The 27,830-nt window shown below is 46.1% G+C and overlaps 12 protein-coding genes across 12 annotated transcripts; 6 read left to right on the plus strand and 6 right to left on the minus strand. All coding sequences in view use genetic code 12, as the record gives it.

The window, feature by feature from the left end:
* Positions 1-32: 32 nt before the first annotated feature.
* MNN26 (Mnn26p) lies at positions 33-2,120 on the minus strand (the record flags this gene model as incomplete). Its single annotated transcript, XM_029036753.2, has 1 exon — positions 33-2,120. The coding sequence occupies one exon, from the start codon at positions 2,118-2,120 to the stop codon at positions 33-35; it is 2,088 nt and encodes a 695-aa protein (XP_028888850.2).
* A 2,527-nt stretch (positions 2,121-4,647) lies between these two features.
* CJI96_0004501 (uncharacterized protein) lies at positions 4,648-6,642 on the plus strand (the record flags this gene model as incomplete). The annotated part of the gene is made up of 1 exon (XM_029036754.2): positions 4,648-6,642. The coding sequence occupies one exon, from the start codon at positions 4,648-4,650 to the stop codon at positions 6,640-6,642; it is 1,995 nt and encodes a 664-aa protein (XP_028888851.2).
* Positions 6,643-7,478: 836 nt separating this feature from the next.
* CJI96_0004502 (proteinase B) lies at positions 7,479-9,110 on the plus strand (the record flags this gene model as incomplete). The annotated part of the gene is made up of 1 exon (XM_029036755.2): positions 7,479-9,110. One exon carries the CDS (start codon positions 7,479-7,481, stop codon positions 9,108-9,110), a length of 1,632 nt encoding a protein of 543 aa, XP_028888852.1.
* Positions 9,111-9,470: 360 nt separating this feature from the next.
* Positions 9,471-9,962, plus strand: RAD6 (E2 ubiquitin-conjugating protein RAD6; the record flags this gene model as incomplete). The annotated part of the gene is made up of 1 exon (XM_029036756.2): positions 9,471-9,962. The coding sequence occupies one exon, from the start codon at positions 9,471-9,473 to the stop codon at positions 9,960-9,962; it is 492 nt and encodes a 163-aa protein (XP_028888853.1).
* Positions 9,963-10,207: 245 nt separating this feature from the next.
* Positions 10,208-10,981, minus strand: CJI96_0004504 (uncharacterized protein; the record flags this gene model as incomplete). Its single annotated transcript, XM_029036757.2, has 1 exon — positions 10,208-10,981. The coding sequence occupies one exon, from the start codon at positions 10,979-10,981 to the stop codon at positions 10,208-10,210; it is 774 nt and encodes a 257-aa protein (XP_028888854.2).
* A 127-nt stretch (positions 10,982-11,108) lies between these two features.
* Positions 11,109-12,842, minus strand: CJI96_0004505 (uncharacterized protein; the record flags this gene model as incomplete). Its single annotated transcript, XM_029036758.2, has 1 exon — positions 11,109-12,842. The coding sequence occupies one exon, from the start codon at positions 12,840-12,842 to the stop codon at positions 11,109-11,111; it is 1,734 nt and encodes a 577-aa protein (XP_028888855.2).
* Positions 12,843-13,888: 1,046 nt separating this feature from the next.
* CJI96_0004506 (protein kinase PKP2) lies at positions 13,889-15,346 on the plus strand (the record flags this gene model as incomplete). The annotated part of the gene is made up of 1 exon (XM_029036759.2): positions 13,889-15,346. One exon carries the CDS (start codon positions 13,889-13,891, stop codon positions 15,344-15,346), a length of 1,458 nt encoding a protein of 485 aa, XP_028888856.1.
* A 115-nt stretch (positions 15,347-15,461) lies between these two features.
* On the plus strand, positions 15,462-16,883 carry HPC2 (Hpc2p; the record flags this gene model as incomplete). Its single annotated transcript, XM_029036760.2, has 1 exon — positions 15,462-16,883. The coding sequence occupies one exon, from the start codon at positions 15,462-15,464 to the stop codon at positions 16,881-16,883; it is 1,422 nt and encodes a 473-aa protein (XP_028888857.2).
* A 337-nt stretch (positions 16,884-17,220) lies between these two features.
* YBP1 (Ybp1p) lies at positions 17,221-18,918 on the minus strand (the record flags this gene model as incomplete). The annotated part of the gene is made up of 1 exon (XM_029036761.2): positions 17,221-18,918. One exon carries the CDS (start codon positions 18,916-18,918, stop codon positions 17,221-17,223), a length of 1,698 nt encoding a protein of 565 aa, XP_028888858.2.
* A 415-nt stretch (positions 18,919-19,333) lies between these two features.
* On the plus strand, positions 19,334-19,735 carry CJI96_0004509 (uncharacterized protein; the record flags this gene model as incomplete). Its single annotated transcript, XM_029036762.2, has 1 exon — positions 19,334-19,735. One exon carries the CDS (start codon positions 19,334-19,336, stop codon positions 19,733-19,735), a length of 402 nt encoding a protein of 133 aa, XP_028888859.2.
* Positions 19,736-20,232: 497 nt separating this feature from the next.
* On the minus strand, positions 20,233-21,378 carry SIM1 (SUN family protein; the record flags this gene model as incomplete). The annotated part of the gene is made up of 1 exon (XM_029036763.2): positions 20,233-21,378. The coding sequence occupies one exon, from the start codon at positions 21,376-21,378 to the stop codon at positions 20,233-20,235; it is 1,146 nt and encodes a 381-aa protein (XP_028888860.2).
* Positions 21,379-23,588: 2,210 nt separating this feature from the next.
* On the minus strand, positions 23,589-25,550 carry KNS1 (serine/threonine protein kinase KNS1; the record flags this gene model as incomplete). The annotated part of the gene is made up of 1 exon (XM_029036764.2): positions 23,589-25,550. The coding sequence occupies one exon, from the start codon at positions 25,548-25,550 to the stop codon at positions 23,589-23,591; it is 1,962 nt and encodes a 653-aa protein (XP_028888861.2).
* Between the last annotated feature and the right edge of the window lie 2,280 nt (positions 25,551-27,830).

The raw sequence follows: 27,830 nt of genomic DNA on the forward strand, positions 1-27,830 counted from the left end.
TTTTTTTATCGAATCGTATGCTAAAGAAGATTTCAAAAATTAACTACAATATTTTTGAACTCATGAGCTTTAGGATCTTTCGAATCTTTTTCCAAAAACTTGACATAGTCGGAAACTGCTTGACACACTTTAGTCTGGTCTCGCTTGACCGAGTCCCACCAAGCTGGACTGCTGAGACCCCTGCAAGCAGCCCATCGAGATATCAAGTTGAATCGGAGCTCCCAGTCGGTCTTGCCGAAGTGATCCGTATACCTGCCCGGTAGACCGAGGTTTCTTTGTTGGAAGCAATCGAAGTATCCCTTTGGATCCGTCTCCAACACAGGGTTTATCTTCGGTCTATGAACATGAAGGAACATTACCTCTGGTAATGGAGGTAGGTCCTGACCCATTTCATTTTGAAACTCTTCTAGGAGTCCCCTGGTGTGGTCATTGTTCTGATCGAATAACAACCGAAGATCTTTGCCCTTTTTAGCAAGGAACTTCTTCCATTCTTTCACAAAGCCCGCTGAGGTGAGAGGGTCGTATTGTACAATGGTTGTCTCCTGGAAGCGGCCACTTTTCTCGTCAAATCCTGCCAACCACGTAGATCTGTCAACCACGTGGTATGGCTCATTGAAAACATGAAGAGCAGGAACGAACGTGTCCCTGTCACCCTCACCAGGACTTCCCTGGTAAAACATTCTCCAGTAGTGAGATGCACCATAAACGTTATAGTAGAGAGACAAGTACAATGCTCTGAAGTGTTCACGCTTCGAGAATACCATCTGCCCAGTCTCAGTGGAAACGGCGCTCGGAAGACCCTCACGATCGTGGAAATGCACTGAGCCAGGATTTCTCGAGAAATAATCCTTGCCATCTTCATCGTTCGGGATACCGTATCTTCTAACAGGCATGCCTGGCAGAATTCTGGCAATGTTGTAGTAAGTAGGCGAGATGGTTCTTTGCCAAAGATCGGGCCAGAGGAGGAATTTGGTGCTCAAGTATTGGGGAGTCAGCAACAACTTATCTGGATTACTGAGAGGCAAGTTGTCAGCATCGATGGCAATAACGTTTTCGAAGGAGGTGACGAGAAGGCCGAGAATTTTGAGCTGAAACTTAGTCAACTTTAATTTTGTCAACATTTCGTTACCAATTTCGTTTTCAATCACCACGCAGCGGGCGTTGAAGGTATTTTCAAGGGTAGAGCACAACTGAGCGTCGTACTCCTCTTGCGTATTGATCATGACCTCAATCGGAAGCTTGGAGCCCGTTTCTCTTATCTGAGCGATTGTGACAAAGGCGCCGGCAAAGTAGGCGCCACCAGAGCTGAGGACAATGCCGTCGCCGCTGAAGATATGAGAAGGGGGATAACTCAACAACCGAAGCAGATTGACGAGGTTATCGTGATTTTTCTGGAAGTCGTGAAACCTTTCACTGCTGAACTTGACGATGTCGAGCTTATTTCTATCGTAGATGACAGGACTGGTGACCCAAGCACAGTACTTGAGGTCATCACCGAGCTCTTCTTTGGTCAAAGGCCCCATGTTTGGAGCGTTCTTTACAATCAAGTCCTCTAGGACAAAGCGGAAGTACTCTTTTCGGGACATGCTCTTTTCGAGTTTCTCACGGACCTTGGATTTGAGCTCCAGGGACGAGTCGACGCCCAAAGCAGCATCGACCGCGGCGAAGATCTCGAACTCCTTGAACTGATCCTTGTTCTCCTCATAGTATTTGCCCTGCAAGCTCTGGAAGAGATCGTAGTGCTTGTTTTTCAAGGTGTAGTACGACTGAGTAAAGTCTCTGTCCAACTGCTTCTGAAGCTGGCGGATCATGTTTTGCTCATGCTCCTTCTTGACCTTCTGGCGGAGCTCCTCGAGAAACTGCTGCTCGTGGGCTTTGGCTAGATCTGCCTTGATCTGGTCAAGCACCGTCTCCTTGTGGGCCTCCAACAAGCCCTTGCGCAAGGACTCAGTGTACTCATTCGAGGTGAGCGCGTCGAGCCCCAGTTCGAGCCCAGCGTCGGCAGCGTTGGTATAGACGTTGGAGTCCGATCTGCTGAAGATGGCGATGTTCAAGAGAATCACCACGGCCACAGCGGCCGCCACGCTGACTCTCAGTGCAGCGAGTCTTCCTAACAGCATCGATAGTGCAGATGGGTTTGGGAATTAGCGAGTGGATGCAACTTTCTAAGAAGGCGAAAAAGCGATGAATGTGGGGGGTTGTTGGAGGGAGCTGAAACTTAGCACAGCTGTAGTGAAAGGGCAGGGATCAAGGTTATTAGGAAGACGCAAGGGGATGATACGGCAGTGTGGTTGGGGCGAGGCGGCAGGAACATATATACAAGGAGAGGTGAGGCGAGTACGGGAAATTAATTCTACACCTGATAAGAAAGAGAGATAGAAGGAGAGCAAAGCCAGCAGAAGAAGAGCTGAATTTAAGTTTAAAGGATAATTCAAGGATATTGTATCTTGGCTGGACGTGGTAAATTTCATTGCCAACTTGGCTTGCTAAAAATTAGGTTTTTTCTTTTCTTTTAGGTTCTTCTTGCAGAGCTAGTTTGCATTTTGCACCAAGGCGATGCTGCGGTGGGAGAGGCTAAAAAACACCGTTTTCGCATCGATTTCCTGTAGATGCTGGCCCAATTTATTTTTGCCTGGTGTTTTTGTGTGCGTTTTTTTTTCTTCGGGCGTTCCTTCAGATCGCAGTTGCTTTTTGTGTAAGGGTTTTTTTGCTCATTTTAACACTTGTGCCAGCCTCACGTAATCTGCTGAGACAACAAAGGCAATGGAATGAGTAGCAAGGGTATCTCGCCGTTACGCTCGGAACACCCGAGACGCCCGAAACGCCCAGATGGGAGGCTTGAAACCCGTACACCTACAAAGTTACTTTTCAGTATCTGCCCCTGAGGCACAGAAGGCTATTTCGAGGGATAAATGTGGTATTGCTGGGTGGGAAGCCACACGGCAGGGAGCGGCGCGTCACGTGACATTATCAGTGTAGGGGCACGTGAGCCCTTTCTTCCCCAGCCAGAAGTCCCCGATCCAAGCATTGTTCACGACAAACTGGGCATTCACGCTTGAGAATGGCTTTATTGATTCTTCCCCAGAGATCGTGCTATGTTATCAGTGTTTTGGTATGCGCAGATCAACACATTCATAGAGCCCGTTTGCAGCCGCTCTAGGACCTGCGTGTCAAGGTTCCAGCGGGACCCACACAGCCGAGACCCATTACTGAAGTGAGCTCTCTTCGTGGGCGAATTGCCAACGTAACTATTCTATCAGATATTCTATGTTTCCAAGGAGGGCTTTAGTAGTGTGGTTTTTGTAGGTTTCCTCAAACGGGCACAGTATCGCCGGACTGGGTGCAACCAGAAGGCCATCATGTAGCATTGAGATATGAACCAATTGATAAGGCAGGTTGTGAGGCAAAAGTTAAAAGATTTTCAAAAAGAGGCATCGATAAGCAGATTGGTGTGAGTAGTTGTTCGAAAGGTACTTGGAGAGGCAGTGAAACATAGTCAGAAGGCCGACACAGTCAGTGGGACATATTGAGAAAGATAAGAGTAGATTGGAAATTTCAGAGATGAGCAACTCTTTGATCAAGTTTCTGCTTAGCGATACTCTTGCTGTCCACTACCGCAACGTGTCTAATTCACAGCTACTCCGCTGAAAAGGGGCACGCTGCAATATAAGTGCCGTGACGTGATAAGGTTGCAGTTGGAGAAAGTATTCACGAGCATCGATCTTGCCTGCTTCAGTACACAAAAAGGAAAGCCAGTGCAACTACGTGCCATTGAAATTGATTACTGATATGAAATGACATGAACATGAGCAAATCAATTTTGTGGAAAGTATCGCGGTTGTCATTCTGACCTAGGTTGGTGACTGGCATTTGGTGATGGCTGTGGGAGTCTCGGGGCGTCTGGCTGTTACCACGATAGGCAGTGGCGCTGGGGCTTTGAGAAATAGGCTTGTTCTTCCCACTCTGGAATGGTGTTTACCTCTTGAAGCCTGTGATTAAAAGTGCTCCATGGCATTGGCGTTTTCTGGGATGGAACCTCTTCGGTGCTACACCTGCTGTCATAGTGATGATTATGTGCTAGGTTATAATTTCAAGGTGGATCGAAGTGGATAGTCAAAGTGGTGAGTTGGATCGTTGTAGTAGCTGTAAGCAAAAAAAAAAAAAATTTACTACTGGGCTGGTTAATGACCGTTCGGTGGCCAGGGAATTGAACATTTTCGCAGCCGTTTCTTCACCACCCTTACAGTAATGACTGTAACCGGAATCCAGTTTTTGCGCCAATTATTCGGAAAATCGGAATCTCCTCAATCAAAATTCCTCATAAAGACACTTTTACGAAATTCAGCGTGTTTGTTCTACTGCCTGGTGATGATGCTTACGCTTTGTCGTTTTCTGGTGATCGCTCACTTAGAAAAGTACCCACACAAGACAAGCATAAAACCGTCAAAACCCATCACACTGGGTTATTACCACACCCGTCATCAAAGCTCGATCTCTCATCTCCTTCCCCTGTAAAATCTCCCCACTGATTGCCTTATCTTTTCCCATGGCATCACGTGCGCTGACTAACAATACCGTTACGCTTGCCTCCATTTTGCAACAGTGCCATCAACCTCCACCAACGAGTATCCAAACCCCCTAGATTATATGATAATCCTTCTGCTTCAGCTTTCGAAAGCTCTCCCGAGACACTCAGATAAATGCCTCCTACCGCCTTCTCTTCTACAGACTACCATCGACGAAACTCCTGAACTCCGGCATCCGCTAGTGTATCACTTGAACGATGGCGCCTCAAGTATCGCTGTGGGCGTGAAAGAGTTCACTGCTGAAGAGGGAACAGTGTGCGTACCCCAGTTCATATTCGAGAAGCTCAAGGGCCACACAGTTACCGTTAGTTTGGCAGACTTTCCCAAAGCAACCTTTCTTCAGCTCAAGCCTGCTCAGTTCTACCCACACATCACCAATTGGAAGTACTACTTGGAATCGCAGCTCAGCAAGAACTACACAACGCTCACCAAGCACAAATTGTTTGTTATTGACGATCCAATGGCGAAAACGGCCGTGGATATCATTGTGGAAGATGCTAATGCTCCTACTGTGGTTGTGGTTGATACAGACACTATTCTAGATGTGCTCCCACTTAACGACATCATGGCAGCGCAACAGTTGGGCCAAAACGATGCAATATCAGCTCTTGAAAACATCCCCACCTTTCATGAATCCGAAGTGCTCGAGGTTGTTCCGTTCAACCAGTCTCCTGTACCGAAGTTGTTCAAGATTGACCTACGTAAGGTTAAGGAAAGCTTTCTGCTTGTTCTACGATCGGAAAATATAAACGAAGCCTACAATGTGGACTTACTTGTTGCGCTTGACAAGTTCGTCAAACTAGATAACTTTGCATTTGAGACAATGTCTCAGGATAGTGCTGCGTCTCATACGGATAAGAGAATAGACATCAACATCAACAGTGATCTCATCGTAAACCATTTGGAAAAATTCAAGGAGGAGGATGCATGTGAGCTATATGCTGCTGTTTTTGCGTGGGACCATAACGCTAAAGTCAAATTAGAAATGGTGCCTTTCACAAAGGGCGATAAGCTAGTGAAGGAGAATGGCACGTCCAACGAAACAAAATGCTCTAACTGTGGTAAGCTGATAGAGAAGTCAAAGTTGCCTCTCCATGAAGCATTCTGCTCGAGGAACAATGTCAGATGCTCTTGTGGGAGCACTTTCTTCAAAGAGATTCCATCCAGCCATTGGCATTGCGAGAAATGTGACCCACTTTTGGCTGGAGAAAGCACACTTTTTAAATTCAAGCACGATCGGCTCGTTCATAGCGGGCCTTATAGATGTGAAGACTGCGACTCAACGTCTGAATATAGTGATTTCATCCTGCTTGTCAAGAACCACAAGCTGACAAAATGCCCTAGCAAGCTTCACGAGTGCATGTTCTGTCACTTGATTGTGTCCCAGGAGGAGGAAACGTACGAGGACAGATTCACGAATCTCACGCACCACGAGAATCAATGTGGCAACAAAACCACAGAGTGCTTCGAATGTAATAGGGTCTTCAAAAGAAAGGACCTCAAGAATCATATGCAAATGCACTACATGGACAAAATCGAGCTTAACACCGAAACCGTTCGCTTGTGTGCCAATGAGAACTGTGTCAGCATCGTCAATGACGAATCGAACGACCTTAATCTTTGCGATACATGTTATGGCCCATTGTATGCAACAGTTTTGGACCCAACGAGAATCAAGTTACAGAATCGCATTGAACGTCGCTACGTTCTTCAACTCACTAAAGGCTGCGGCAACGTTTGGTGCCAAAATCCCCAATGTGCTACTGCAACCCTGCCACGTCCAATGAAAGAGGTGATCCAGCATGTACAGCTGGAGTTGTTGCTCCTAGTAGTTACCCCAGAACTTCCTATAACTCGGAAAAAGGGTGTTAAGTCTGACGCAAACAAATTTTACTTCTGTTTGACTGAAAGTCTACAAAAAAGGAAGGAGTTGGTGGACCGCCTTGTAGATGATGGCCAGTACTCCAGAGACATGGTTTTCCGGGCAGTAAACAGGCTGAGAGACGAAGACTCTGCACGGGAGTGGCTACTAAAAAACGGGTTGCCCTTACGGTGAAGTCAGTGATTTTAAAGAAGTCAGTGTTGAAGTGTGCTTAAGTGGACGACAGAGTTGTGGCCAACAGCGCCAACGTCATCCGACATCTCCCAGGCATATCCATCAACCCGGAGAAAACGACACATTTTTTTCACACTACACGGTCCGAATCACAAAAAAATTTCTTTCAGAGGCGCCACATTGAACATACCGACTACGTGTGTTCTCGTGGTATCCCACATAGGGCCACTGTGGGTGTGGCTGCGAAATCCACCATAGCCAGCCAGAAAAAACCTCGGGCCTCTCCGTTTGGTCCAGCACAAGCAAGCCAGCACCTTTTCCCCATAGTTTACCAAAAAGTTTACTTGAGCGCAATTTTAAAGGTTCACCGGATGCAAAATGACACAGTTCTCCAGGCACTCGTGTCATGTGCCATTCTCGGTCTCACCCTTCGTCTCACTCTCGGTTTGTCTTATCAGTGGCTATTCCGACCAGGAGTTGCCTAATTCGCGCCTCGGCTGGCTTATCAGTAAGCGAGCAATCTAGGGTCTCCAAAGGACTACTAAGGCAACAATAAAGACGAGACTTTCGATTGCATTTGCAAAGCTAAGTCAAAAATAAATTCTTCGAGCTCGAATTCTATTTCTTCCCTTCCTTCAACTTTCTCCTTCTCCATTGGTTGCTTTTGCCCCTTGGTCCACCCCGTTCCTACACATACTGTGGGTGCGACCCACTATAAAAAGCCCAAAGTCTTATCGCCACTTTCTTCTTCCTCCCTCCAGTTAACGATTTAACTACTTGCAAGTTTGACTACCACTTGCAACCCGCTTTATCAATTCATCTCATAAACTCTTACTATGTTGCTTTCCCGCTCCGTGGCGCTCTCCATCCTCGCCACCTTGGGCGTTAACGGTCTCGTTATTCCCAACATTGGTGACGTTATCGACGTATTCAAGTCGACTTCCACTGACTTGGCTGCTCTCAAGGAAGACATTTCTCACAAAACAGAGCAGTTTGTACTGGACTTAAAGGCCTCGGGCCACAAGTTGGTGGCTCCAGAGAACGCCGCCCCCTTGTACTCCAAGGAGGGCCTCCGTGATGTCATTCCCCACAAGTACATTATCGTGTTCAAGGACGGCGTGTCGAAGGACTACGCCGACTTCCACGCTAACTGGGTTGCTGACATCCACGCTCAGGAGGTTGGCAAGGCCGACAAGTCCGACCCATTTTTCTCCACCTTGGACGTGGAGAAGGTGGAGGGCGGTATCACCGATACCTTCGACGTGGCCAACACTCTTTCTGGATACACTGGCTATTTCTTGGACTCTGTCGTGGACTTGATTCGTCGTGACCCTGCGGTTGCTCACGTGGAGAAAGACTCGAAGGTGTACGCCAACGAGTTTGACGTGCAGAAGGGCGCTCCTTGGGGCTTGGCTAGAATCTCTCACAGACCTCCTTTGTCCTTGAGCTCGTTCAACCAGTACCTTCACGACACTGAGGGTGGTGCTGGTGTCACCTCCTACGTGATTGACACCGGTGTGTACGTGGACCACAGCCAGTTCGAGGGCAGAGCAAAGTGGGGTAAGACTATCCCAACAGGTGACACCGACAACGATGCCAACGGCCACGGTACTCACTGTGCCGGCACCATCGCCTCTAAGGACTTTGGTGTTTCTAAGAAGGCTCATGTTGTTGCCGTGAAGGTGTTGGGCTCTAACGGTTCCGGCTCCATGTCTGATGTACTCAAGGGTGTGGAGTTTGCTGCCAAGTCACACCAGGAAGACGCCAAATCTGGTAAGAAGGGTTTCAAAGGATCCACTGCCAACATGTCTTTGGGTGGTGGTAAGTCTCCTGCTTTGGACATGGCCGTCAATGCTGCCGTCAAGGCTGGTCTCCATTTCGCTGTGGCTGCTGGTAACGAGAACCAGGATGCTGCCAACACCTCTCCAGCTTCTGCTGAGTTGGCTGTCACTGTCGGTGCCTCCACCATTTCAGACGCCAGAGCCTACTTCTCGAACTACGGTGACACTGTGGACATCTTCGCCCCAGGTCTCAACATCTTGAGTACCTACATTGGCTCAGACACCGCCACCGCCACTTTGAGTGGTACCTCCATGGCTTCTCCACACATTGCTGGTTTGTTGGCCTACTTTGTGTCGTTGCAGCCAGGCTCTGACTCTGAGTTCTTCGTGTCCGATAAGGGCGTTTCTCCAGGCCAGTTGAAGAAGAACTTAATCAACTATGCCACCAAGAATATCTTGACCGATATCCCTAACGACGGTACCCCTAATCTCTTGGCTTTTAACGGTGCTGGACACAACTTAACAAGCTTCTGGAATGGCGAGGCCGTTGAGGAGACCGAGGAGAAGGAGAAGACAGTTTCTCTCGGTGCCAAGGTTGACGAGTTGATCGCCAAGGTGGAGAAAGATTCGTCCCACCTCGTTGACGACGTGAAGAAGTTGGTGAGCGACCTCTACAACAAGGAGTAAAGGTTCTATAGATTAGAGCTTGTTTTGATATACGATTACTATAAGCGAGTGTAGCGTAGCCAACGACCATATTTTGCACCCAAGTACGAGCCAGTAGTTAGAAGCACCAGGAAGTAAGAACAACACATCGGATAAAAGGATGGATACTTCTTTATCGTCTACGTTCGTTCCATTATTTTTTTTTTTTCTTAAACACGTCTAGTCTCTTCCACGTCTACAGTCTTGGTCTTAAGACGTCTCACTAAGCTAGTGGCGCGGGTGTGTACGCTACCACCATAGATTACTAACTGCGATTATCTACACTTTTCCAGGAACTTCCCAAGCACCTTCCAAAACCCCCCAAAACATAGAAAGCTTGCCATGTCCACCCCGGCAAAAAGAAGATTAATGCGTGATTTTAAAAGAATGCAGCTGGACGCCCCCTCGGGCGTGTCGGCCTCACCGCTCCCGGACAACGTGATGTCGTGGAATGCCGTCATCATAGGACCGGCAGAGACACCTTTCGAAGACGGCACGTTCAAGTTGGTGCTACAGTTTGACGAGCAGTACCCAAATAAGCCTCCTTCGGTCAAGTTCATGAGTGAAATGTTCCATCCAAACGTGTATGCCAGTGGAGAGTTGTGTCTAGATATCTTGCAGAACAGGTGGTCACCTACGTATGATGTTTCTAGTATTTTGACGTCGATCCAGTCTTTGCTTAACGATCCGAACATTTCATCGCCGGCGAACGTGGAGGCTGCCAACTTGTATAAGGACCACCGGTCGCAGTATATCAAGAGAGTGAGAGAGGTTGTGGAGAAGAGCTGGGACGAGGATGATGACGACGACGAGGACGATAGTGACGAAGAGTGATGTTGCTGGAGAGTTGCTAGAGAGTGGTTGTCGAGACAGAGGTTCTTTGCATGATTGCAATTCAATATTCTAGACTGTGTATATACATTTTAAGTAACTGGTAAGGTTGTTATAAAGAAGCAGTAACCGTCCTGAGGTTGACGCTGTGAGTCTTTGCAGTTACTTCGGCTGGTTCAGCTGGTTCGTGGAACTGTTCTGATCATGTACAGTAGAGTGAAGGGGCTCTGAAGGGTAGTTGTACATGCTCACTTGAGCCAGAGATAGTACCATTTCTTGCCAGGCCTAGGCTGCTGCTCTTGTGGAGCAGGCTGCTGATCAAACTTCTCCTGATTCTGTCTCTGGTTCTCGTAGATGTCCTCGATTTCGATTTCCTCGGGCTTACCTCCCTCGCCTATCTTCTTGTCTCTGGCAATGGCCAACAAAGCAATAAAAATTGTAATATAAATGAATGTCTTGGTGACAGGGTCCATCTTTTTTGTGTCAAACTGTTCTCGACGCACTGGCGTTTCTGCAAGAATAACTGGCTCTAGCTTCTTGATGATATCAGTAGGTTTGGGCGAAGCGGTACGTATTTGAGAAGGCACCCTGAACGGAAGATCAAGAGGAGCTTCTAGCGTATTCCAGTTGGTAAACTTCTCACGAACGCCCCAATCGCCGTATGCTATGTAGTATCCGAGCTTCTTGTCCACATCGGTGAGCTTCTTCCAGCTTTGGTCGTACTTGTCTTGGAGCTCCTTCAAAACCTGGCCCTGGTGTAATAAACTCAAGGTTCCAAAGATTTTGGGGTTTTTGAATACAGGCTCTGTATCTATGGGCTGTGTGGCATCATCGCTACTCCCAGAGGAGAAGAGGGATCCCATGTCTTTGAGGGTTTGAATGTGCACTTTGGCAGCCTCGGCTCTAGCTTGATCTGGCGAGAGCTTTTTCTCGGGAGACGGCAGCTTTTCAGGATTCGTGGAATAAAACCTAGGCTCTATTCTCCATCTCAAATGTGCCACTGGCCTTGTGTACTTCAACATGGCTATAGTAGTTACACCTTTCGGGTGGTGAAAAACTGCGATCAGATGTAGTACAACTTTTTGCACCCATTGGGAACAACGTCTACATACAACTTTCTAACCAAAATTTTCCAAATAGTTTCAGACCCTACATTATACGATTCATAAATTTGCCAATGGCAATCATCGGTGCACAAACGGCTTTGATGGCCATGCATAACGCGTCGATGAGGAGCGAGAGCTCGTAGAGAATCCACATGAAAATCACCAACTCTATAAGAATGACAACAGTTTGCAATGACGGGAAATGCACCGCTATGATATCTATAGGCGCAAAAATGATTTTCATGATTCTGATGCTCTTGATCAACAGGTTGATGTTGGAGACTATTTTCACCGGGCCGCCTTCATGAAGTCTTCCAAAACTGTTTTCTTTGGTGATCATTGCCTGTGATGAAGTGGGAGGATAACCATGATACGGTTCAATCAGGGACTCACCCATTATGATCTCATCGCCTAACTCTCCATCGTCACTTAGCTCAATCTCCTCAGGTAGCTCAGAGTACGTGTAGAATGACGATGCCCGAGAGGCTTGATCGAAAGTTCGTTGAGACAGTGTGTCAGGCAAACCTCTTCCACCTGGTAAGAAAGCTGAGGCTGGTTCGTTCCACTTTTTCAACTTACTCTTGTAGTTTTTGAACGGGTTCTTTGGAGCAAGCTGTTTCTTTTTCTTTCCCTGCGCCAGCGCAGTAGAGAAGTCTCTATCTAGCTCAACAATCTTCCCACTTGGCTCTGGATCCGGATTAATGGGTGGCGTATACACTAGCCACGAGAGAATGTAGTTCCACAATGGATGGAAATTCTCGTTCGGACCAACCGCTCCAGAAATCGCCCCAGAGGGAGGTAAGGTGATTCGACTCTTCTCGTCGCCGACATCCTCTTGTCTGCTTTTTATCTGCTGACGAGCTTCCCGTTCACGATTGTAACTATCGAAGTAGTCATCTCCAAGGGCCTTCTTGGCGTTCTTCCATTTTCTTTTCCAGGCTTTCTTCAAATTCTCGTTCTCTGGTGGTCGCAGGAACCCTTCCATTGCTTCATCGTCAGAATCATCACTGACGTGCTCCACAAAGAGATCTTGCTCTTTCTCTTCCTTCTTCTTTTTCTTCAATGCGAGTTTGAAGGCTTTCTTCTCCAATTTAGCTTTCTGCTTCGCCATCTTGGCTTCTCGTTGCTTCATTTCCTTTGCACGTCTAGCATCGTCAATCTCGTTTTCAATGTAGTAGTCGTATGAATTGTAGTCGTTAATGCCCACTTTCTTCTGCACATTCTTCACCGCTCTAGATAGCTTCTGCTTCTTTTCTAATTCTCTCATCCTTTCAGGGTCATCAAAAACAACGTCGATTGGATTGAACCGTTCATCCTGGTCCTTATCGAAAACGTCCATGAATGTCTTATGGGTGAACATCTTCGGCTTGATCTCCTCGGCTTCTTCATATCGCCTCTTCTGATCGATGTAGTATCCATCGTACTCTTTCGGCTGTTTGCGGACATTTTCATATATCAGATCAAACTCCTCTGTCTGAAACGAAGAACTTTCATCGTTCACGTACCCCTTCCGTTTTGGTCTATTGACAGCCCTGGAGTAGTAGTCTGAGTAGTCGACCGAGCGGTGCTTTTTCTTGTACAAATAGTTCAAATGTGCTGGAGTAAGTGCCTCGTCTAGATCATCTGGATTTTCGCTTTGGGGAGTAGATGGCGAGTTTAGGGGACTTGCAGCTCTGGGAGACATCAGGGAGGATCGAGACGGAAGGGTAGATTTGGAGCCGTTTTTGCGCTTGTCCAAGTAGTCTGAGGTGAAGTAAGCTGTTCGAGATACATTCATTGAGGGGGCAGAGTTTCTTAGCGTCTCTCAGAAAAGGTTGAAGGCTATTTTCGTTTACATTACGATGAGATCGGTGATGCCTTTCTGGGTGGCTGGCTGATCTGGGGAAGGGTAAATAGTCCTGCAGGAATCAAAGCGTGTTCGACGGGGAGACTAAGAAATGTCTTCTAAAAAATGTGTCTGGTTGATTTAGAATTCGAATTGAGCTCTCTGGCTTTGATATGCTGAACTATGGTTTGTTTATTTTCTTTTTTTTTTTTTAATTTTTGTTCTTTTTGAGTGTTGTGAGGAGGGATAACTTCACTTTCGCAGCCATACTCAACCATTGCAACTGGCACACGAGGCTTATGTCAACTGGAGATGCCTCTGCTGTCATTCATTTTTGAACAAGATGCTAGATTGTATTCAAGATTATATTGGTGGAATATAACAATTGCGGTTAATAGTAGATCCCGCTCGGTTTGCTCTCACTGTGGTCAATGCGATACTCACATTGAGCAACCCTTGAACGATGAAGTACTATCAGCGAGATAACAGAAATTATTTCTATGTAACATCTTCATTCATATTCATAAGAAGAATAACACAGAGGTGGTTGTCTTCACTTATTTTGTTTCTTGAGCCCTGGCCTTCTCAGCTAGGATTTCACCGCCAAAAGCATACTGCTATCTTGTAATACAATGGCCCTTTCCTATATAAAGAGCAATCGCCATAGTTTTGAACAAGTTTGGGTTTGACGAAAGGCCTATCAATCTGTGAATTTGTTAATTTGAACCGCCTGATTCAATTTTTGGTTATTGCTGGTGAATATTTTGCAACCCTATTACCTTTGTGAGTCACATTCGCAAACCTTTACTAATAGCCACTGTCAAGTACATATTCCATTGATGTGGCAAAGTCCTTCGAAAACTTCCACTCAAAGAGCATCAAGCATCTCTTTCACTTCTCAATTTTCACTCTTTGTTGCCGACGCATCCCTCTTCTCGCTTATCATGATCTCTGCACTGATAAAGAGTGCGATTATACCAATACCATTCTCTTACATTATGCTTCATCGAAGTAGGTCCCTACAAGCATTGCCGAAGGGCAATAGATGGAGAAGCTACTCGGAAAAGTCATCGCAGCCTCCGTTTGTCACGCCAATTTCCTCCCACTCCTACATCAACGATGATATCCTTTCGCTTATAAGCAAGCAGAATATAGCCAATCATCTTGAGGAGCTTGGGCCGTACCCTTCTTACCTGCGGATTCTTACGCCTCAGCATTTTTTCCAAAACGAGGTGTTGATGAACTATTCGAAGAAGAAGCCTCATCCAGTCTCCTTGAGGCAATTGGCTGGGTATGGCAAAGCACTCACCAAACAGAAGATCTTAGCGTCGGCCAATTTCGTCAGGCTAGAGCTCCCTATTCGACTAGCAATGAGAATCAGAGACCTTCAGACGCTTCCATTCGGAGTTGTCAATAACTTTCATTTGGCTCAAATCTACGAAAGCTACTATCATCTGTTCAATGCGTTCCGCAAGATCTCCAATATCACTACCACGGCAGAAAATGAGAAATTTTGCGAGGATATAAGCAACTTGCTAGACCAGCATGTGTTCAATTTGCTGCATTTGATGATGGGCGCTCTTGAGGTGTCCATTTTGGAAAGCCTACCCCAGCCAGAGCTAGATGCGTTCATGAGCTCCATGCTTCGCTCCAGAATTAGTAGAAGAGTGATTGTCGAAGAGCACTTGTCTCTTACGGAGATTTATCGTAAACATCCTTACCAGCGGAAGCCTTCAGACTACATTGGTGAGATTTTTCACCAGTGCAATGCAGCAGAGCACTTTCGCATGGTCTATGAGTTGATCAAGGACTCTTCGGTGGAAGCGTTCTCCCAAAGAGATCTCATGCCTGATCTTGTCATCGAGGGTGATACATCTCTTAGTTTTCCATTCATGGTGCCCCATTTGCACTACTTATTTGGTGAGATCTTAAGAAACTCACTAGAGGCTACAATCAAGACTCATGGTCATACAAACAGAAAGCTACCGCCAATCAGGATCACTATCATCGATTCAAAGAAGCTGGCTACTTTCCGGATCTCCGATCAAGGCGGAGGAATCAGCCACGATAAACTCAAATCCATTTGGTCGTTTGGGAAATCTCCAGACCATGCTAGAAAAAGTCTCGCCAACTTCCATTCTCTCCCAGACTTGCAAATGTACTCCAACTTGCAAGTGACCCCAGCAGGGTCTTCCATCATTCAGCCGTCAGAAAAACTCCAGGGAACCTCGGTTGCAGAAACGTCACCAGAAACGAAAAAGTCCACGTTGGACCGTTTGATAAAGAGAAATTACAGATACAAGCTTGGGCTTGGATTGCCCATGTGTAAAGTGTACGCAGACTACTGGAATGGAAATCTTAGCATGAACTCGATTGAAGGCTACGGTAGCGACACGTGCCTCGAGTTGAGCAAGCTCAGTTACCACTCCAACGTGATTCAGCTCGACAGAGCGTAGGTTCTGTCAACAGTACTATACTGCGGGAAAAACCGTGCGCGCTATATATCTATCAACACATTACGATACATAGTTCCATTCTCTGGATCTTCAATATTCCAAAAAGCAAGGCACCATGAGTCAGCGAAACGTTCCGATTCTGCTGCTTCTAGGCGCTGAACAGCAGAATGCTAATAGCCAAAATAATTACAACCAACAGGCACCTTACGTAAACCGATCTCCGGGACAGCCTCCACTGAATGCTACTTCTCAAAGCCCGCCTCCAATACAGCCAGCTTCTCCTTATAAGCCAAATCCAATTCTGAGTCTTATTTCTCAGTTTCAACCTGACGTGGTGTCCTCTTCTTCAAAGAAGCCCATCGTCGTAGATGAGCAAAATACGTCTCCAGAGATAGTCGTGGTAGACGAAAACGATAGAGTGCTGAAGCTGCCGGCCCCACTAGCTCCAGTGCCACTGAAACAGACACCGTTGGCAATGCAAATTCAGCAATTGAGCGGGCTGTCTGAGGCAATGCAAGAATACATAAAGAACTTCCAAAGCAATTTCAAGACGGAACTTCCACTTTCGGATAATGCTAACTCCCAAACACATTTGTGGCTGCAGGCTGCCAGGAACAGTGGTCCAAGCAAAACATCGATAAACTCCATCATCAATGCCGAGGAGAGCACATCGCAGCCGGCCCAGGTGGCGCCGGAAAAGAAGAAGAGATCGTATACTACGAAGGCAGATGGTACCAATAAAAGAGCAAAAAGTGATACAGCAAAGAAACTGAAAACAGAAGTCAAGACAGAGCCTTCAACAGGTCCAAAAAAACCTGGGCCGAAAAGCAAGAAGAAAACACCAGAGATTGCCATTTCTCCTGCTGAGAAACCATCCATACATCCTACTATGACAACAGATAAGGCAAAAACGAAAAATACTTCCATGAAACTAGATAAACCTGCTGTGTTAAGCCTAAAAAAGGATGATTCGCAAGTAGCTGGGTCTGAAAGTGAAAACAAAGATGGCGCCAAAGGTTCGCCCCATGAGGACAAGAAGAATAAACAGGCAGCGCCTCCAATCATTGCATTGAATATTCCTCTTCTCGATCCAAAAGCACCACTGCCTGGCCAAGCTGAAGTTGTGGTGAATGTGCTCAAGCTCGCTGAGGAAAAATATGGCTGGAATACGATACATCCCAATGCAAAGTCAGCAATCGACCTAATGGATGAAATTCTAGACGACGACGATGATGGAGCAGATGAAGATGACGACGATGAACTACAAGTGGTTGACGAGAAGGGAAATGCTTTACCGAAGAAAAAGAACAACGAAGAACTCACCGAAGAGCAGTTGATGAGACAGCATGAAACTAGAATGAACAGGAAAGTCGGTAAGTACGATTACGAGGACCCTTTCATTGACGACGAAGAACTCCAGTGGGAGGAAGAAATCACCACAACAAAGGAAGGTTTTTTCGTGTACTGGGGCCCATTGGTGGAGGACAGGTCATCTTCAACGAATACAAAGAAGGGTTCGACAAAGGGAAAAAAGTAACACGTATTTTATATTTATGTATAGGGAACCTTTTAGGCGGAAAGGCGGTCAAGGGTAACATTTAAAATTCCTGCGAAGTTGACCGCTGTAGCTCCTGATTCATCTTGATGGAGGTTTTCCTCGACATTTTGTACCTTCTTCCTCACCTGAGCTGTGACGTTTGTGACATCCTCTTTTGTGACAAGGTTTCTTGCTTTGAGGAGAATCAAAAGATTGAGTAATGCTACCAATGTGGAGAAAGATTCTTCGTTGATCTTCGTGGCTTTGTCGATTGTTACCAAGGTACGCTCCGTTGACTGCTGAATGATATCAAGAAGCTCATCAACACGACTCTCTGTCAAAGTGATGAAGCTTGTTTTCTTGGAACTGTTTCTTTTTGAAGAGGAGGCGGACCACCAGAGCTCTCTATACTTGACTCACTGAGTTTTGTGGTCAAACAGTCTACGTCTGCTTTCTCTTTAGTGGTCAACTCTTTGAACACACCAACCAAAGCTGTTTTGAGATTCTCGTACGGACAGTTCTTAAATGAGTCCATCAAGAAATCATAAGAAGTGTCTTCTGGGGCGTATGCGAGTAGCTTTGTGAGAAGCGTTAGCGTTACAAACCTCAAGTTGGGCATAGTACGACTTGATATCAAAATGAATAACAATGCTTGGAAGTACGCTTGAAGCAAGAGCTTTGGAATCTTTGAGATTTCTAGCGCAAGACTGAGCTTTTCTGTGCTGCCCTGAACAACTGAGTACCAGGACCAAAACACAGCTATATCCCCTAGGGTATGGTGAACGTACGAATCATGTACCATCCCTGGTACAACTAGACGGAGCGTTAGTGCCACGGCGTCTTCGATTGTCACTTTCACCTTCTTCAAATTTCTTGATGGTCCAACAGAGTGAGTAAAAAGTATCAAGATGCCTGCGATGGAGTCTTGCACAGTTTTAGCATCGTTAGCCACCAAAGCGGTTGCAACATCCTTCTGGTAGCTGACAAGTAGCTTCTCAAACAAGTGTCCATGTTTGTCATCGTCAAAATCACCTTCCAATTCCAGGGCGTCAATTAAGCTACGGCTATCAGAAAGAAAGCGCTTGAAAGTTCCTGTGATATCAATGTCAAAAGACAAAGCAAGCTCGTAGAGGCGATCAAGTACAGGTAGCTCAATACTGAAGTTATTGAGCGGCGCTGTCTTATACAAACGCAGTATATGGTTGAATAAATCCGTAGAGTAGCCGATCAAGGCATTTTTGGTGGCCATACTGACGGCCTCGGTGACAAATCCAGTGAGCAACTTGCGTTGCAAGAAGTCCTCGTCTTCATTGATTTTTTCGAGCTCTTCGGGAGATATCTCAATTTTTTCGGGAAGCGGCGGTCTGTGATAGTTTCTGGCAAAGCTGTAGACACGTTTCCACCTGAAATCCATCTCATCAACGGAGTGAATTGGGTTCACATACAACGAATTGATGAAGCTGGCGACCGTCATTCCCAAAAACCTCGAAGGGTAGAGCGTATGGATTCTGCGCAAGCAGCTGTCGATCAACTCAAAAAGACAGTAAAGTTTCACGTCGTAGAACTTTTTCTGGCGGAACGCATCGTCAGTGGTGGCGTCTTTCTCCAGTAAAGTGCTCAACAACTCCGTGCTCTTGAGAAATAACTCCTTCGGATTTCCGTGGCGAGCCAAAACCTCAAAAAGTTTCAACACCCTATAAACGCAAGGGGCCTCGCGAAGAGACCCGTTGAACTGGTAGTCAGACTCGAGAAAGGGAAGTAAAAGTGCGGGCAAGTCCCAACCAATCTCATAGACCAAGGCATGGTCTTTTTCCAATATCTTGAGCAAGTGTCCTAAAAGCTGGTCTCTTTCTTCGAAACGAAACCGTTCAGGCTCGCTCAAGTACATGTCCAAGATGGTTGAGTACGATAAGAAGTCACCCGTTTGCTTTGCTTCTTTGGCAGCGGAGTCGAAGACAGCAAGCACTTTTTCGAGCTCGTGGGCCTCAATTGTGGCGTCCAGAGCCACCAGCAGATCTTGTTCTGTGTCTGACATGGCAAGTGTAGATGGGACTAAAAAGAAAGGAAGACTGTCAATCAGATATATATATTGTGTTAGCCGCGCACTGCCATCAACACCTGCAATGTCGCAAATTGAGACAAGCAAGGAAACCACCTTGATATATAGAAACTTTGATACCGAAAATTGGTTTTGTTTGTAAGTCTGCCTCAGGATTGTGACGATAAGAGTGTTAACGATAGCCTTTGATCGAATATTGCTCGGGTCATCTGGAAAGAGAACAGATCGACAAAGGGAGATAGTGCAGCCACCTCTTTGAATTGAATTGTCTGGTGAATTGAATCTTGGTTCGTGTGGCGTTCTTGGGCCTTCAGACGTTCTAAAACTCTGACTTTGACTGCTAGCTTGCTGGTGCAATTGCATCGTTGACGAGACTCTCCAAAACACAAGAATGAGCCTGACGGAACTGCTGGCAGAGATCCTGGAGGGCCAGGTGGCAGAGGCCAAGGTGCCCCTATCAACCTCAATGGTTCTACCAAAAATTAACAGAGAAGTCAACGTTGACCCATTGAGTGGGCTTGCCAACAAGAGGAACGAAAAGATAACCCTACGATTCCACCCCATTGGCTCTACCCCAGCCATTGCGCCTAAAACGTTTAAAATCTCCGGCTTTCAGTCTGTGGCTGTGGTTCTGAGCTACCTCATGAAGAGACTACGACTCAAATCTGTCCACTTGTACGTGCTGAACACATTTCAACCCACACCTGATGAAAAGCTAGGTGATCTCCACGAGATGTTTCAGAGCAATGGCGAGCTTGTGCTAGGGTACTGTGAGACCGTAGCCTTTGGATGAGATTGCCTTTCACTCACTCAATGGCTACAATTTTTTATCGACTCGGGGATGCCCGGCGATAATGCCCCAGAAGGTGTACTCTATTGTCGTTCATGAAATCTGCACCCTTGGGTGGAATCGGCTGCTTAGCGGTGCATATGATCAAATAAAACGGAGTCTACAGGGTTAGACAACGCACTTTCAAGGGCTCCTAGACGGTTGAGGGTCTCAAAGAATTAGGCCCATTTCAACGTCGACTGTGGTGACAATGGAAGGGTTACTAGCCGAAACTGAATAGTTGAACTATTTAAGACCAACTCCATTGTTTTCGCCCACATTATACTTTCGTCAAACGCTTCTTACAGTCGTCTATTTTTTTTTATTTTGAAAACCGTGTACAAATCTATTGAGTATTCAACTCAGGTATACAAGAACAATATAGTGGTCGAACGAAATATCAAACTTTTGACACACTAGTACCTAAGTACAAGCGAGAGGTATCAGAAAAGACAAACTGCTTAGTAGAAAACAAACTCAGCGTCACCTTCAGTGACAGTGAGGGTACAGCCATCGCTGCCGTGGCCGCCCTTGTAAGAGCCGTCCTCGTACGAGCAAGAACCAACAGTGGAAGCACCGTTGGCACCCTGGATCTTGACATTGTAGTTAGGAGCATCCTTGTTGTTAGGGTTTGGAATCAAGGACAAGTAGGTCTTGCCGCCAGTGTTACCAGCACCCAAGACAACAGGAGCCCAGTTACCAACACCAGAGCCGGCAGTACCCCAAATGCAGCCCTTCTCAACAGAGACACCAGCGTTGTTCACGTAGTACTGAGTAGAGGATCTGCCGCCCTTCCACATGTAGTAATTGTCAGAGTTGACGACAGAAACAGGGGCAGTCTTGCCAGCCTCCAACAAGGTTGGGATGTTCATGTTTTCGGAACCTGGGTAGTCAGTTCTGCAGATGGCGATATCCTTGTCAATCTTAGAGACAAAGTTGGTGCCCTGGTAGCCCCACTCACACAAGTAGTCTTTGTCCTTGTTGGAACGGTACAACTTACCGTTCTTACAGTACAAACCACCCACGGAGATACCAGAAGAAGGCTGCTCAGAAGGCCACTGGGTCTTAGACATACCAGCCTGGCAAGCGTAAGAGCAGTAGAAGCCGTCCTTACAGGTGGAGGAGGTGTCACCGTTCTGGTTCATGACAGAGGAGAAACCGCCCTTGATGTCTGACAACCAGTCAATGGCAATGACACCCTGGCCAGTAGGAAGGGAGTCACAGTTGTGGACACCGTCCTCGAACTTTTCAGTGGGGTCGGAGAAAGCAGAAAGGTCACCAGCGATACCACCGCTGCCGCCGTTACCGCCAGAAGGCTGCGAAGAAGCCTGAGAAGACGACGACGAAGCCGAAGTCGAGGAGGAAGCCGTAGCAGAGGAGGAGGAAGAGGACGAAGTGGACGAGGTGGACACAGCGTCGGCGGTGGAGGCAGAGGAAGTCTCCACAGTGGTTGGAGCGGCCTTGACCTCACCATTGGCGCCGACAGTGACAGTTCTGAAGGTGGTCACCACGGCTCTAGCCTCGTTCTGGTGGTGGTGGTGCTTGTGGAAGCCTGAAGGAGCGGCAAGGGCGGAGGCCAAAAGGGTGGAAACGATAAAGGCTCTCATTATAGCGAAAGGAAAGACGATAGTTGGCTGAACACAAGGAGTGGATGTTCAGGGAGAACTTGACGTTGAAAAAAAAAACGGAAGTAAAGAAAGTCTGTAGTTGGAAACGGGCGAGTTAAAGAGCGTCGATAGAAACCTTTAAGCCACTAGGAATGTTAATGAGCGTGAATGGTAAATAAACTGGAAAGGAAAAAAGGAGGAAAGGAGGCGAAAGGGTGGGTGCGATATGCTGACTATTAAATATGGTGCGGATCGGCAGAGGGCAGGCGATGTTTTTTTTTGTGTGTCTGCAGGACGCTGTCAACATCTAAGGCAAATCGAGCAAGTGCGTTCGCGGCAGGGGTCTAGAACGGGCGCAGGTGTAGTGTCATTAACGACCAACTAGGCTTAATGGCGGTCTTGTGCAGGTCGGCCCTATTTATTCAGATCTCTACTTTTCAAGGAAAGAAAGAAAAAAAAACATATCCATATATATTCGGAGATCTGCAATGACTGACATTTGTAAGATTTAAATAAATTCCTATTCAGCGTACTTCTACCTTTGTCTCCATTCTCTTAGCAGATGGCCTGTGCGGCCAAAAAATGCGACTTCTCAGCGGCCACTGCGTTTTTTCTCGCGACTCCTCGGCCTGGCATTTTTCTCTCCCCTGCCACTTTTCGGCCTGGCATTTTGCTTCCTTCAGTTTTGGCGACAAGCATGGCCATCAGCAAATGGGATTCATTAAAAAAAAAAATCGCCGCTAATGGAAATCGCCACTGAATAGCTGAAGCCCTGGTTTACGGGTTTCTCTGCTTTGATTTTGCTATTCTTTCGTTTTGCAGTGTTTTTCTATCGGTGGGCTGTGAGCACTGGCTGCGAAATCTCTGCGAGACCTTCGTACTTTTTTTACACTTTTCTCTCTGCCACTGCGAAAATCATGCTAACTGGAAGTCTTCTGCTGTTAACGATCTACTAACAGTACTAATTTTAATTCCAGATGTTTGTGATGAACTCTACAGTATGTTTCAGCTCTCTCATTCGCTGCGCTGCTTGCTGCTTTTTTTTTTTTTTTCTTTTTTTCCTCCTCTCTCGTGAATTGACTTGTTCGTGTGTTTTTTGGTCCAAGCTCCTCATCATCTGAGGCCAAAGTACACAAACGGACAATTTGGCTCTCTCTTTCCAATTTTCGTTCCCCTTGCTGCTGCTTTCGATGCTTCACCCTCAAAGCCAATACTTCACGTTGGAAAAATGCCAGATGAAATTGCTCACGTTTTCGTCCCTCCTTCCTCGGCCCAGAGAGACAGCAGCACCACAAACACTAAGGCAGGCATACATCGTCCAATAAAAGAGCTGGATTCAAGCAGGCGATTTTCACAAACGAACTCCACAAGGCCCGGAATTCAAGAGGCGTCATTGCTATACCTTAATCTGATTCCTTTTGCTGGCATTGAACCTCCTGTGGGGTCCTTTCCGCTTAGAAACCTACAATGGCTGCAAACGGCTCGAGTGCTCGCTTAAATGCCACGCCCTTTCCGTCTGGATCACCACGTCGTTTAGGACATTTTTACCTTTTGCCAAATTCCGTAAAATTCTACATTGATCTCTCTCTCCTATTCAAAGACATTGACTGTGTTCTCTTGCTTTACTGTCTGCTTGCTGCCTTTCCTCGCGCTGTTTACTTATTACCTTGTACAACAACTCATGGCAAAGCCCCTAATCGATCGCTCCCCCTCCTTTTTGCTCCTGCTTTCCGCACAACACTTTTTTTTTGTATTTCTTTACTCTGCCTCCTGGTCTGCATCCCCTATTCAACTACACCCAATCAAACGCTATCGAGTTACTGAAAATTTTTCTTGCCGCCGCATAGACCGTTTCGGAAATCAAATTATCCACATGCGCCTACATGAAGCAGGATGGTTTGCAAAGAAAAAAAAAAAAAAAGTTATGGTTACATCCGCATTTGGTCCTTTGTTTCTTCTCTCTGGCCAACGGCCTCTCGTATATCCTTTTGTAAACACAATCTGTCCAATGGCCCTTTTTGAGGGGCCACGGCTGAGGCATCTCTGAACCTCGTAAAAGAAGTAAAAAAATATAAAACTTTCGGTGTAAAACCTTAAAATGATGAGACCGCCTGTATCTATGCGGCCCATCGCTAGAGCCTCTCAAGCAGTCTCCCCGGTCCTTGGGAGTGTCCTTTTTGTTTGCATATCCTTGATTGCCCAATCTAGAACTAAACGGTGCCTTCATCCTCGATTCCCAAGTTGAACCATGGATGCTCAAGCGCTTCAAGCGCTGTAATCCTCTCGTTTGGATCAATGACAAATATCTTTCTCAACAAGTCAATGAAAAACCACCAGAACGTGAAGTTGCCAAAGTTTATCAAATGCCAGTTATTTTGGAAGTTGTCCCCCAACGAGTAGTCAAAGTCAATGTTCAACCCGATTCGCTGGCTAATGAATAAGTCGATCCGCGAAAGCAGATTGACATTCTTGATAAACTTTTCGGGCGTAGTAGGCGTGGGGAAAATCAACGACAATGAATTGTCCTCGGTCGACTCGTCATCTATAATCACATCGTCATCGTCGTCCTCGCTGCCTTGATCTCCAAATGGTCGACTGTAGTCGTTGGTGAAATACTTCAACCCGCACTCATTCTCCTTTTGCTTCGAATACCTCACCATTTCCTTGCTGATCTTTGTCCCGCAAATTTTCTCAATCATTGCGAGGTGCTCGAGGTTATCGTGAGTCCTAAAAACAGGCTCTCCGATAACCAACTCAACGAGTATACACCCTACAGACCATACATCGCATGGAAACGACCAGCCAACACCAAGAACAATCTCTGGCGCTCGATAATGTCGCGTAGAAACAATCGATGAATGGTACTCATCATCAAAGATCGCTGAACCGAAATCAATGATTTGGATGAGTGGGTTATTAAGTACCCTCAGAAATTTTGGTGGCTTGTCAAGACGACGTTTCTCGCTGCCTGAATTTAGATTGAAGTAGGCTGAAATAATCGTGGAACTCTTGAGCTGCTTTCTCAGATATGAGTCGTCATGCAACAAAATATTTTCAGGCTTGAGGTCTGTATGTATTAGATTGAGATCGTGGAAGAATGTCACTGATCTAATGAGTTGTTTTGAAATGGCTTGAATGTGCGATCCAGGGTACGGCTTAAACTTGTTGTTCTCCATAAAATCGTATAGCGAGATCTTCAACAAGTCAGTGACGATGCAAATGTGTCCACGATAGTCAAAGCACTCTCGAAGATGGATGCAATGATTTTTGTTATCGTTGTCAAACTTTTTCAAGGTGGTGAGGATTCTCAACTCGATCTTTGCGGCATCTCTGTATTTAGGTATATTTCTAATAATCTTGATTGCCACAGTGTCACGGTTGACCTTATCATAGCATGCCACCACTTTACCAAAAGTACCTTGACCTACCAACTTCTGGATGATGAATCTGTTTGCAAAGACATCATTCTCGCGAACAATGTAGTGGCCATCTTCGTCATCGCAAGGAGGTAGGTTCGTCTTATGAGGGATGATATTTGTCTTGACATTGCCAACTTTGGGATGCTGGAGAATGTAGTTGCTAGGCAATTTCTGATAAAAGCACTTTGCCTGGGGTAGCTGGGGCAAAGAGCTTGTACGTTGCTTCTTCCAAGGGTAACGGGCAATCTCAAATTCAGAAAGCGCCTTGTCCATTTCATTGGGCTGCCGGTGAACGTTGAACATATTATAGGCGGCCTGAGCATCGTAGTCCATTAAGAGCATGGAATCAGAGTTATTTCTGTGCTGTCGGCGCTGAGCAAAGTTGGGTTGAATTTTACGTTCTTCAAGAAACACCACTTCGTCATTCACATCAAAAGCGTCATCTTCTTCTCCGTACAAATCCTCATCTTGCTCGAGCACAGCGGTGCCAATGGACCCCTTGTCGCTGAAGGGACCACCCTTCTCGAAATTCAAAGTGTGATTATTCAGCGAAGGCTCCGAGTTCAAGTTGATATTGAGGTTTAAATTCGGCGACTCGTTAAATGTTGATACAGACAGAGGACCCACATTTCCAAAACTTTTGGTCTGTTGAGTCGTGGAGGCATTGGGGACGCCTTCTGCCGCCGCAGCTTTTCGAGAAGACGAATCAAACGTTGCACTGAAACCTCTGGGTCTTTTTCTATTGGAGATCATTGACTGCGGATATCAAGCAAATATCGGAGCTGGAGTATAAGATTGATCCGATGGCGTTTGGAGGTGCTAAAAGCGGCCAATTGCAAGTCCGAAAGTGGACTTGAGAGGATTCAAGGGTATAAGCTAGATGAGATCCGCAGAAAAATCAGCAAAAAAGGTCCAGAACCTCGCCCGATAACACTGAAATCAGAAGCAATTCAACAGTATATTAATCTGCCCTGCTTTTTTGAAAAAGCAGAAGGGCCACTATACTGTGAGTCGGTTACGAGTAGCCAATGGCAAATTGCGGGTAACCACGGCTTTAGGATGGGCAAACAAGCGAAAAATAACAGTCAGGGGATTGAAAACTGAGTGTTTTGCAGCGACTTGGGAGCAGAATGGACAGTAGAAGTGAGTAGCTAAGGCAAGTGGGTTTCAAACAAAACTGGCCAAACATCTTGAGTGTCAGGGGTTCCTCAACGAGGTCGTGCGCGGGCCAAAAGGCTGGACCACTAGACGGGTAGAAATGGGCTGGCATTGACATGCAAGAAACCTATAGAAAATATGTCTTTCCTACGAATTTTTCTTTTCCACCCATTATCTCCTTTTCTTCATTTGTGTCGTTGAACACGAGTTACCCCAATTGTATGCTCACTAACCGATAACGCTAGATAGCGATAGTTGCTGTAGCGACGGAGCCGCGACATGACCGATAAGCGGGTGTGCTCAGGTGTCGAAATTCTACACAAGAAATGGCACCAAAGTTAAGAAACCATCTTGTTCAGTTTATTTACGACACGTGTCCAACAAGATTTTGGCGTCTTCTTTCTTTGGTCAGGCAATTCTTTTTCTGGTTGGCTGGACCAGAACCAGTCCAGTCACGTGATTCAGACCCGTGGGGCTGGCTGTGCAGGAGCCGCACCAATCAATTTTACCGGCTTGTTTACATCAAGGTGAGGTATCTATATGAGCGTAGCTTTTTCAAAAGTTGTAAAATTCGAGAAAGTCATCGATGTGGCACTCTAGGAAAACGTATTCAACTTTCTTTTTTTTTGTCTTTTCTTTTGCAGTTTTATCATGATTTGGTATGAAAAACTGTCGCACTCTACAACACATGACATCCATAAGAGATCACAAATGGTAGTCACGGAACACACAAACTGATGCATCGTCTGATAAATTGCATTTCCGATTCAATACTTACGAAGTTTGTGGAAGAAAGTTTGGTGGACTTTAAAGGCGTGGGATTTGTCAATTTTTGTGCAGCAGTTTGCAAAAATACGTACAACTGTCAAAATGGCTGCGAAAATCTTGACTGTACTAAAATGTAGCTTCTTCTAGACTAAAATGTAAAACGGTTTCAGAGCATAAGGAAAGGAGTTTTCGGATCTCAAGCTGTATGATGCATGATGGTCACAGTTCCGTGTCACAGAGTTTCCATCGAAAACCTACTCCCAGACAAAAGTTGAGGTAGCAAAATATACGTCAACATTGTTCATTTGTTGATGTATAGGACCTTTGCAAAGGTACCACTAAAATCACGCTTTACGCAACTTCAAGATCATTTTTCTGCATTGCTTGTTTATTTGAAGTGGATGGAACACACAATCGCAATTAACAACCACTCAATGTACTAGCCTATCCATCGTCTGAACATTAGTGTAGCCATGTACTCTCAAGAACATCTTCTACGCAATACTTAAAGAGCCTTAAGAGCAATTCAGATATACCTAAAACCTCCGCCTTACGAACCATATCAGCAGGAGGACTAAACGTCACCACTTGTGCACGGAACATCCTCTACCCGCCCTTTCAAACGCTTGGCTGCAATAAGAAAGCCTTTCGAATTATGGCGGATTTCCGTTCTCCATACTGAAATGCCAATTCATATAAAACAAGCCCTGTATATTCATGAGTTGGTCCATGTTGAAGTTTTCTTGCAGCACCCTTCAAAATGATGAAAATTCGATGGCCAGAGGTGCTCACTAGACGACTTCTGACTACACAACGATGAGGCACCTTGACAATCATGAAGATACCACTGCATCATCTCGCGCCCATTTCTTAGCTCAGGCACCCGGAAGTACCACCTTTTTTCCATCACCACCGTGCACTTGACTTTTGCTCGACCCCCACACCAAATTCCGAAAAGTATATAAGGACAGCGTCTCCAGGGTGGACCAGAGTGTATCTTTTTCTGAGACATGCTTTTTGGTCCCACATGAAATGTGGCCACGCATATGGAATTCCGATCCTCGCCTGCGTGGCGGGTACCAGCAACGAAAGACGTGAGTGACTCGT

This window comes from Candidozyma auris, chromosome 5, assembly GCF_003013715.1.
Source record: "Candidozyma auris chromosome 5, complete sequence".
Lineage (NCBI taxonomy): Eukaryota > Fungi > Ascomycota > Pichiomycetes > Serinales > Metschnikowiaceae > Candidozyma > Candidozyma auris.